Raw genomic sequence first — 11,314 nt, 5'->3', positions numbered from 1 at the left:
GAGAAATCCGGATTAATTTGAAATAGAATGGACTTAAAAATTCGAGGGCGATATGGAAGGAAAATTTTTAATAAAATTAACACTGGTTGAATTGAACAATAAAAAAGGTTAAAATTTCAGTCCACACTTTTCATGTTCAGAGAAATCAACTTCACAGAGAGAGCATATGAATACGTTTTAAACGACGCCGCCTTTCGAAAGCCGTCACTGCGTAACAGGACCAGGCGACCTTAAACACTAGACTTACGCCGAACTATGTTGAAAGATTTTTCTAGTTGAACTGTATGTCATCAAATTTTAAGTGAAATTATGTAAGACATTTTGAGAGACTGTCTTTATTGTTCCTAAAAGTGCCATCTAAGTAAAAAACGTATCATTAAAAAAAACAAGACAAAATTAAACTCATCAAGGCCAAACCAAGTGTAAAAGCTAAAAATTGAGAAAAATAGATTATATTCTGGGGACAACTTTGAAAAGTAGTTCAAAATAATGAATTATTTCAACCAAATATATTATAATACGCTTGCCATAATTAAAATTATACTTTAATAACTAATTTAACAACCCATTAAAAATTATTTACTATGACTTAACAAGTGCATAAATCGTCATCACAGCAATGGCGGATCCAGAGGGCGATCGCCCCCTCCACTTTGAACTGAGGTTTGATATTTTATGAAATAAATAACAAAAAGCCAAACACTTCAACTTCTTGATTTTTTTTAAATTGAAAAACATTCTTCAAAACATTGTTCTGTTATATACATGAAATATTTACAAGACAAATGTCATTTTTCTACATTTTTTTTCGGCCAAACCTTGTTATAATGTCTTCAATACCTAATTCAATATCGCGATGAATGTTCATTAAAGCTAATCCCGTTAGTCTTTCCTCATTCATTTTGGAGCGCATCCACGTTTTTAACCGCCTCAGGGTAGAAAATGAACGTTCTGCCGTTGCTACTGAAACAGGCATGGTGCACAATATTGACAACAGGCTGTGAATTGTCGGATAGAGATTGGAATTGCACAATGCGAGAGCTTCAATGGCCGTTTTGGGCTGTGAATTCATCTTTACCCAGTACTGCGTCCAGAGCATTTCTTCATTGCGTACAAATTCAATGGCCGTGTTGTCATCATACGAGGTCAAATTTGTTATTAAACGTTTATATTTCGTAACAGCTTGGTCAATTAAAAACCATGTTTTATTCTGTTCTGCATTACCACTTATTCGGAGGAAAACTGAAGGTATCAAACGACTCAAACCCATTATAGCTATTTGGATTGTTCCAAATTTTGATTTCATGTCTGTTATCATACTATCTAGCATGGGAATAAATATAGCAATCCTGAAATATTCTTCTAATGAGTTACTTTTAATATTTGCACGATTTACTTGTCTTTCTATACATCTTGGCATTTTTATTCAATATTCAGTTCCTCTGCAACTTTAGAAACTCTCGTAAAGATATCATGAAATATTTGCTCAACATTTTCTCTTCTAGATTGAAGATTATCTATGACTCTATTAGCATGTTGAGCTGCCTCGACCAAATCTAAATTTTCTGTTTGTAAGACTTTGCTTAGTGGCTTAGTTAGAATTAATGGATCGGCAATTGAGTACAAAGCTATTAAAAATTCAGAATCAGTTAAAGCCGATAACAACGTCTTTGCTTTGGATGATGTTTCTCTGTCATGCCAATTAGCAATATTTTCTAAAGAAGCTAGAACATATTGCAGGGACTGTCTAAAACTGATAATCGAATCATGGCGTTCAACCCAACGTGTCTCACATAAAGGCATGACATTTTGTCTCAAATTTTGACTTTCATTTTTAAACATTATTCTTTGCACTAATTTTCTTTTGGCCGATGCGCGAAAAAAGGAAGCCGTTTGCTTAATAGTGCCCATTGCATTTCTTATGGCTTGTACATCGGATGTTTTAGATAAACTCAAGTTCAGTCCATGGTTAGTACAAACACAATGAATACATGATGTAGCTTTTTTTGATATTTCTGCAGCTGCACCACATGACTGAGATGTCATGACAGAACATCCATCTGTTCCACAACCAACACAATGCTGTGGATCTAAAGTTAGCGCTTTTAGTAAACGTAACACTGAGCCGGCCAACATTTTTCCGGTTAATTTTGGTTCCGATTCTATATCTTTGTATGCATCCTCTAGAGAATCCACAAATGCAACAAAATTTTCTCTAACCTGGCCGTTGTAAACATATCGTAAGCTCAAAGACAATTGCTCAATACCATATATGTCAGTTGTTTCATCAAATAAAACTGAATAAAATTTGGCTGCTTTAACTCTCTGTACAATAGTATCTGTAATAATATCGCCAATTGTGGTTATGATTTCATTTTGAATCGTTTTGCTTATGTATGTCGCATTTGATTTAGATGATTTTAAATGTTCTTCAAGAACATGGTCTCCAGCATCGACCCTAAACTGAAGTAGTTCTCTGAAATTACCCTCATTTCTAACTGGACCGGTACCATATACCCCTTCATTAAGCATGTCATTGTCCAAATTTTCATCATCTTCATCATCATCATTATCAGCATCGCCTGCATCATTAGTACTTATATTAAGTTTTCCGTCATCTCGATGTCCTCGTAGAGGAATATTTTGTTTTCCCAAAAAAATAATAGATTTAATTATGGGCTTCAATCTTTCTCTGTTTTCCTTCATTTGCTGATATCTTGCGGAATAGAGTTGATTAACAACTTCAAATGATGGATTTTGGTATGATTTGACAAATCATTGCCCCTCTGAACTGACTCTTTGTGATACCTGTATTGTTCATGACAGCTGAGATCACCATCTTTGCCTAATAATTTTGCAAATGATGTAAGTGGTTTTTTTACTAATTTTTGCAATGGCGTTTGATGACTAATACCGCCGGTGTCAGCCATTAGAGCACAATACCTGCAAAATAAACCTTGTTCCACATGCGAGTATGTCAACCATGCATTAAATGTTTCCAAGTGACTTTTCAAAATGTACCGTTTTTCATTTTTACCATTTTTAATATGATTTGAATACGGAAATTTGTAGCCAAATTCTGGTTTCCATGGATTTTGTAGAAGTTCAAATTTTATATCATCATTAATAGTTTTATTACTGCTGCCCACAAATGTACAAAATCCATTTGTTGATAGACTTTTTCATTATTCTTTATCTTGTTATCTTCGTCATTATCGTGCAAAGCTAATTGCTCAAATGATTCATCATTTTTAACAATCACTTTTTCATTATGATTATCGGAACTATCACCTTCATGTAGTTCTAAAAAAATAAACTAAATTTAACTTAACTCTGAACACTTATTTAACAATTTCTATGCTACTAGTGAACAAATTCATATCGTATGGTGATCTAACCTGGTGGATGTGCCCTTTTAGTTCGCTTCAAAAAACGATCCATATATATTTAAATTAATCTTCTAAAAAAAACTGAAAATATGATTATGAATTATGATACTTATACAGTACTATTACTAGCGCAACTCAAATTTGAATTTTTAAAATGAAAATCAGACGGAAGAAGCGTTCAAAAAATTTTCAAGTGTATTTTGCCGCGTGGGTGCGTTCATAATTTTCCTTTGATCATTTGTAATAAAAATTATAAATAAATCAAAGTAAACATAAAACATTATATTATTCAATTACTTTACATTCTAAAATTTATAATCAAAAATGGATATATTCAACATTACAAAATATTTATTTAAAAATTTTCGCCCCCCCCCCCAGTCAAACTTCCTGGATCCGCCCTTGCATCACAGTGAACTTTTTATGTTCAGAAAATTATTAGTGACGTAGCTAAAAGTTCTAAAGAAGTTTCAAACAGCCTTATTAAAAAACAAATCATTTTTAGTCTTTACATTAGCTGTAGGCACAGGAACGACGATAAATATATCAAGAAGGTTAATGAACGTAGACAATGTCCGTTATTTGGGATTGAAGTTGTAGTTGTAGTAGTTGTAGTTTTGGTGGTTGTAATTACTGTAGTAGTAGTAGTCTGTAGAGTTTGTAGAGTCACGATATTTCCTGAACATTGTGGGTACGCTAGGCCATTTAGACATTGACAATTTCCCTTGTTGTTGCAAATCTATGTCATATGCAAATTAGTTAATTACAACAAACGTTATGTAGCAATAACTTTGTTAATTTGATTGGCAAAATTTTCTACTAACCCCGTTATCTGAGCAAGTGGCTGAACAGGGCGTGATAGTCAGAAAATCCGAAACTGACTTGCAAGAATTGTTATAGCACATCTAAATCAAAATTATTTTATAGGTACTTTTACATATTGCTAAGCACAACTGACAACATTAAATTTCACCATGTTGTTTCCACAGGATGCTCCGTTTGGAACGTAACCTGGATTTGGAATTTGGGTTCCAAAGTTCAAAGAAGCGTAATTGCAAGTTATTCCATTATAGGTGATGTATCCAGTGAGTTTACTCCTTAACTGAGTGTTTCCATTTTTCGAAGAAGAATCGCAAAACAGCTGACCGCATAAAACATCACTGGAATTATAAATAATATCATTCTATTAAAATAAATAACGATTTATTTGTTGAATAATTTTTATAAAAGTTTTCGTAAAACACTTGGGTACCAGTTCAAAGTTGGTCATTTATACCTGGTAACACATGGATAGTAAGTTGGAATCGAAGTTAAAGTTTGCCGACAATTTCCTGAACTGTCTCCCTGTACATTATTAGTAGTGTAACAAAACTCCGGAGAACTTTTGACTCCACTCCCCCACACCAAAGCACACTGAGTGTCACGAGTTCGGCATTTGCCTTCCGAGCAATAAGCTGTTACCTGAAGAAAATGGTTAAATCATAGAGTTAAAACAAATGTTTCTTTATTTGAAAAAAAAACTAACTGATTTAAAATAAACATTTTATGGAATTACTGTTCTATGTTTTATAAAACATCGTGTTTTTTGAGCTCCGTCTGAGATTTTATCAAAAAATGAAAGAATTATATTCAACAAACAAAAAGTATGTGTTTCGAAACTTTCATCTTGTTATCAGTCTAGATTTTATAAAAGTTATGAGACAACTTTTATTATTATTATTATTATTGCTATTACTATTAGTTTAAAGCTTCTTATCTCCTATTTATAGCTTAACAGTATTGAGACCAACTGTATAACAAAACTGAAAAACTATTAAAAACTCAAGCATACATACGTTTCCAGTTGAGCGTATTATGGGAGATATACGATGAGGCAGTTCCATTAGAAAATTCCAACAAATCAATGAAAAATTTATTTTACAATATCACTTCAAACAAGCATCTATGACAATATTCCTTCTAACTTTATCTTTAATGTTTTTCAATCAAAAAAGTAATTTAGATAGCGACATCAGTCAGTTAATAAAACATGATTTCATCTGCTTCAGATTGTATTTATGTATGAGTGTGTGAGGTGTATGTATGTGTGTGTATGTTTGTATGTATGTATGTGTGTGTTCTGTAGGTGTGTTTGTGGTGTTTTGTGTGTGTGTGTTTGTGTTCATGAATTCGATATTATCGATTGAAATTCAATATTACACCTATAGCTTTTAGACATGAAAAATAAATGCTTTTTAATTTTATTCCAGGTCAAAACTATATGGTTTAGTGATACATTTACGACCATTGATTATATTTTTTGTAATATACTTATTAAATTTTCGATACAAGAGCCGGATTTTGTTAAATCGGCAGGTAAGTTTTTAATGAGATCTCGTCGTATCGTTATTTTTCCAAATTATTTGGGGTCCCGTTTTGTTCAATAAAATCTCAATATTGTACCGAATGGTTTCAAAATAATAATCTAACTCATAGATTTAAAATAAATATACCATTCGTAAGTTTAATCTCTTATAACAAAAACTTAAACGTATATATTTTTGCAGATTGCGTATGGCAGCGGGAAAGCACTTGAATTCAGAAACGGTCACTACAATGGCAGTACAATCAGTTAATTATCTCTCAACGCTACGCCATCTGGGCGCATGAATTTAACAATTTCTACGGTCACAATCTGTATCGTCAGGATTTGACGACAAAGGATTAGATTGAGAAAACAAAATTCATTGGTAGTTGATAAAATTGTAGAAATATCACTAACGCCATCAACAGCGCACTGGGTGCCATCGTGTTTGTACGTGTCCTCGGGACAGTAAGCTGACGTGCCACCACATAATTCCTGAATGTCGCACGTGCCACTGGCTCCTCTGCAAACTGTGTTGGCTTGGTAAAACTGTTAAAATATATTAAATTTAAAAATTAGAATAAAACTTTCAAAATTAAATTCAACAAAATTGATTGAATGATTAACTAAAGAAACTTCACTTTGCACGTGGGCAGGTCACAACAGAGACCAGAAGCACATTGGTACGTTGAAACGAGCTGGCAAGTAACCTTATTACAACAGGACGGATTGCAAACCTTTGTAAAACGTGTTAAATGAAATGTAAACCATTTCGTGTTACTATCTAAAAACGAAATTGAAAGTAGTTAATTACGTCGGAAGGTAGCCCTCCACAGTCACACGTCTCTCCATCTTCCACCACTCCATTTCCGCAGGTTGAAGATGCGACGATGTCTGGAATGTTCCACAAACAAAGGTCATAACCTTTAATCCAATTGTTTGCAAATTCAGTCAACGAACACGACGAAAATTTTGTCGGAGGACTGCTGGGACTATTAAATAAATAATTATTATAATTTAAAACAATTCTTCTCTAAATATTGTTAGGAACTATCAAACTATTTTTATTGAATTTTGAATATTTTAGATTTCAATTCGCAATATCTATTGACGACGTTAAATAAAGGATTAGCAAATAAAATACAATATTTTCAAGCGTTAGAAATAATAGTAAATACGTTAACGAAGTTTTCATTATGCAGGCAGCGTCACTACAGACACATGAATCGTCATGCGTTAGGCCAAAGTTGTGTCCCATTTCGTGGGTCAAAATTGCCGCTGGGTATGCTATGATAGATTTTCCATCGTCCTTATAAATTTTGTTTAAAAATTTCTTTTTAATTACCTACCTTCTGAATATTTAAGATGACACAAATAGTTATACCTCAATCACCGCTCCTGAGTTAAGAGAATCACACATCGAGCCCAAGGTGGCCAGTCCAACAATATCCAAATCAAATTTTTCTCCACTATTTTTTGAAATTAGCCATTTCATTCGTAAATTTTCACCAAATTGAATGCCACTATAAAAAAAAACTAACGAAATTAAGGCTGCATTGTCGTGGCTTGTAACGTTGCCGTTGAGATAGTCTGCTTTGTATTTGTACCAATTTTCTAAAGTTAGTGATATGTTGGAATATACGGTAAACTGTTGTGAATCCCAAACTTCTGAACCGACAAGAACTAAATATATGCCAACACTGTTGTACAACTTTGAAAATATTTTTTTAGAGATTGCAGATTATTATGAATCTTTTTTACAAGTTGTTTTTATGATGAATATATAAAAAAAATTGATTAATTTTTTTATTCTGGAAGTTAAATGCAATAATTACAATTTCTTAAAAATGTAGCTTACGGCATCTGCAGCATTAACGATGGATTTGATCCTGCCAAACGCAGCTTCTCGGGTACCTACGCCTTGTAGCTGATAATATATTGGCTGGTTAATTGTTTGCTAGTCCAATCGTGATAATTGTTTAATGGGTGACTTAAAAAATATGTAATTATCACAATATCAAGAATCAATATTAACTCACATGAACCTTTAAAACAACAAATGTGTTTTTGGCGACCAAAATTAATTATTCAATTAATTACTAAAAATCTTTATATTGTCGTTTAAATCTATCAAATCAAAAATGCTTTTAGAACAATCCGTAAAAGAAAATTTAGAAAGACGCAAAAAAGGCTGAAGAAGCGGAGGGGATTTCCACTGAAACAATGAAAATTTGAAAACAGTTGTTTTATTTAACAATCAAATTTCAGAATTATACTCGATCGACTCTACGTCTACATGGTCAATGTATAAAATCAATCCAAACTTAATTGTTGTGCTAAGTGTTTAACTATATTTATGTTTGCTATACTAACAAAAAGCGCGTCGCCAGCAACATATAATTCAACGATCTTGTTGCGTTTCTCTTTCAGTGATGTCAATGAGGAAAGGCTGGCTGACCGTTTCGACTGTCGGGAAATAATATTTATTGCTATTGTTTTCTACTTTTCTCTTAACATTTATTCTTACCTACCCTTAACCGAGTTCTAATCTCTTAACACATTTCATCACAATGAATTTATTTGTTTAATTATTCAGCATTCATTCGATCAAACTGTTTTATTTATTAAACTAATTGAATAGCTGTTTGTTTAATTGTTGTTAGTTTTTTTATTTAAAAATTTTCGTTCATTTATGTTCATACCAGAACATAGACACATATGTTCATGCGACACGTACATACATGATAACCCCCACACAACACAGAGAGAAAGAGAAGAGAGAGAAGAGAGAAAGAGAGAATGAAAGAGAGACCCAATGTAGTTTTTATTGGTATGCTACTTGTTTCAGCCATAATTGGTTATGAAAAACGCCCAGGAACCAAAAATTTCTTACGCACATCTTATTATTACTCATTTATAGAATCACACGCGTAAACTCATTCTTCCTTATTATGTCATTATATATGTATATATATTAGGGATGCACCGAAGTTCGGCCCCGGCCAAAATCCGGCCTTTTTTTCAAATCCGGCCCCGGCCGGATATGGTGGCCGGATTTAGGGCCGGATTTAAGCGTCTATCAACATTTAAAAATTTTATAAATTGAAAAAAAATTTTTATTGAATTCGATTAATTTTATATCAATAAGTTAAAGGCTAAGCATACATGACACATAATAACAACATCACTAATTGTGAAGTGAGCTGGACAATTTTCTTTGTGCTATAACATGGGTTATGCATAAATTATAAGCTGATCTTTGTGCAAAAGAACTTGTGCACGTGATATATACTACATAATTGTATATTACGGATGATATGGCTATATAATATATATAATTTAAAAACATGGTATGTTAAAGGTTAGGCTAGGCTTACATGGCACATAATAACAACATCACTAATTGTGAGCTGAGCTGGACAATTTGCTTTGTGCTTTAACATGGGTTATGCATACATTATAAGTTGATCTTTGTGTAAAAGAACTTGCATGGCACATAATAACAGCATCACTAATTGTGAGCTGAGTTGGACAATTTTCTTTGTGCTATAACATGGGTTATGCATAAATTATAAGCTGATCTTTGTTTACAAGAAATTGTGCACTTATATATAATAGTATATGACAATGATGCAGCTATAAAGCGCATAATTTAAGAACAATATATTTATTAAGCATTTTTTATTATTGGTGAATTTTATAAAAATGGCTGAAAAGAAATCCGGAGTATGGGCGTTTTTTGACGTTAAAACAAACGATAAATCGAAGGCAGTTTGTAAGGAATGCAATGCAGTATTGTCGCGGGGTAAGCCTGATAACCCCAAAAGTTTTTCAACGTCTTCTTTGATTACTCATCTAAGGTCAAAGCATCCACTTCAGTATGATAAAATGAACAGTTTAAAGTCTTCGATTGCAGTAGCCGTAGAATGCGAAGATGCCACCTCAAATGACAGTGATGCGAGTTTGCTAGGAAATGTATCAATCCAGCCCACCCAGCCAAAGATTAGAAAAGCATTTGACAAACAAAAACCTTGAGATATAAACAATGACAATGCTAAGCGTATCCCTGTGGCGATTGCTAAAATGACAGCGATAGATATGGAGCCTTACCAGGTCGTCGAAAAATCAGGATTTATCAATTTGGTGAAAACCTTGGAGAGAAGGTACAGCATGCCTTCTCGAAAGTATTTCACCGAACGTGTAATTCCTGATCTTTTTAAAAAAGCACCTTCATCACTGAAGGAGAAGGTAGCTGGAGCATTGAGCCTTGCGTTTACAACAGATACATGGACAGCAGACATAACAACGGAGTCATATTTGGGATTGACAGCCCATTGGTTAACTCCTACGTTCGAACGCCAAAGTTATGTTTTGCAGTGTGTAAAATATTCAGGTCAACACACAGCAGCAAATCTACTGTCAGCGTTTGATAGGTCACTCGAAAATTGGAACATTCCACGAAACAAATGTCATTTAGTTTTGCGAGACAATGCGGCAAATAATACCAAATGTTTCCGAGATGGAAACATTAAAAGTGCACCTTGTTTTGCCAACACGGTTCAACTCTGTATCAACGATGGTATATTAAGTCAACGTGGTGTTAGTGATCTCCTGAAAGTTGGACATAAATTAGTAGGCCATTTCAAACACTCGTCATCAGCCACGGATCGTTTGCACAATTTGCAAGCGGATTTAAATCTGCCAAAACACCAGTTAATTCAGGACATCCCCACAAGGTGGAATTCAACATTCTTCATGGTGCAGCGACTGTTAGAGCAACGTCGAGCAATAACATTGTACTGTGCTGAAAATGAATCTGTTACTAATTTGTCACTAAATCAATGGTCTGTTGCTGAAACTGTTGCTGCGGTTTTGGAACCATTCGAGAAGGTTACCAGAGAAGTTAGCTCATCATCAGCATCTATATCTTTGGTTATTCCAATGGTGTATCTTTTGGTATTAGTTTTGGAAAAAGAAAGTCGGGATGCTGGCATTAAAACAATGAAGGCCACACTGCTGAATGCTATCAACACCAGGTTCCAAAACATTATAAATGACCGAGTTTACAGTGTAGCCACAATGCTTGATCCAAGGTTTAAGACCCGCTTCTTGAACGATACAGCTTGTACCGAAGCGAAGGCAGGGAGTTGTCCTTGCTGCCACTAAATTGTTACCTCAAAATAACAAAGAATTAGAGTCTACATCAGAGGATGTGCAATCCCAAAAGCCAACAAAAAAAAAGACGTGTTGATGAATCATCTTCAAAATTGTGGGACTGTTTCGAAGATATGTTGGAAAATGAAATAATGAGTATTTCTAACAGCAGATCACTTCAAGATAGCATCAGTGATGAACTCCCAACTTTCTTGGGAGAACCATTGTTACAGCGACAGGAAGACCCAGCTACATGGTGGAAGTTTAACACTAGAAAGTATCCAACCATATCAAAGGTTGCACAAGTTTACCTAGCACCTCCACCAACAAATGTACCATCCGAAAGATTGTTTAGCACGGGTGGAGACATCATCACTGAGCATCGCACAAGACTGCTCCCTGACAACGCTGAGAAGCTGATATTCTA

General features: G+C 34.0%; 3 protein-coding genes across 3 annotated transcripts; 1 reads left to right on the top strand and 2 right to left on the bottom strand.

Moving 5' to 3' along the window:
- Window positions 1-319: 319 nt before the first annotated feature.
- On the bottom strand, window positions 320-6,991 carry HELRODRAFT_187932 (hypothetical protein; the record flags this gene model as incomplete). The annotated part of the gene is made up of 9 exons (XM_009011098.1): window positions 320-617; window positions 3,803-4,128; window positions 4,214-4,294; window positions 4,348-4,549; window positions 4,666-4,850; window positions 6,151-6,282; window positions 6,375-6,470; window positions 6,548-6,725; window positions 6,912-6,991. The coding sequence occupies 8 exons, from the start codon at window positions 6,989-6,991 to the stop codon at window positions 3,898-3,900; spliced, it is 1,185 nt and encodes a 394-aa protein (XP_009009346.1). The 3' UTR covers window positions 320-617; window positions 3,803-3,897.
- A 120-nt stretch (window positions 6,992-7,111) lies between these two features.
- HELRODRAFT_159194 (hypothetical protein) lies at window positions 7,112-9,176 on the bottom strand (the record flags this gene model as incomplete). Its single annotated transcript, XM_009011097.1, has 4 exons — window positions 7,112-7,444; window positions 7,592-7,675; window positions 8,107-8,199; window positions 9,111-9,176. The coding sequence occupies 4 exons, from the start codon at window positions 9,174-9,176 to the stop codon at window positions 7,112-7,114; spliced, it is 576 nt and encodes a 191-aa protein (XP_009009345.1).
- Window positions 9,177-11,120: 1,944 nt separating this feature from the next.
- HELRODRAFT_146919 (hypothetical protein) lies at window positions 11,121-11,312 on the top strand (the record flags this gene model as incomplete). The annotated part of the gene is made up of 1 exon (XM_009011096.1): window positions 11,121-11,312. A coding segment is annotated over one exon (192 nt), but the record flags the coding sequence as incomplete, so codon positions are not given.
- Window positions 11,313-11,314: the final 2 nt, after the last annotated feature.

The sequence above is a fragment of the Helobdella robusta genome (genome assembly GCF_000326865.2).
Source record: "Helobdella robusta unplaced genomic scaffold HELROscaffold_1, whole genome shotgun sequence".
Classification (NCBI taxonomy): Eukaryota; Metazoa; Annelida; class Clitellata; order Rhynchobdellida; family Glossiphoniidae; genus Helobdella; species Helobdella robusta.
This window is presented reverse-complemented; position numbering and strand designations above follow the sequence as displayed.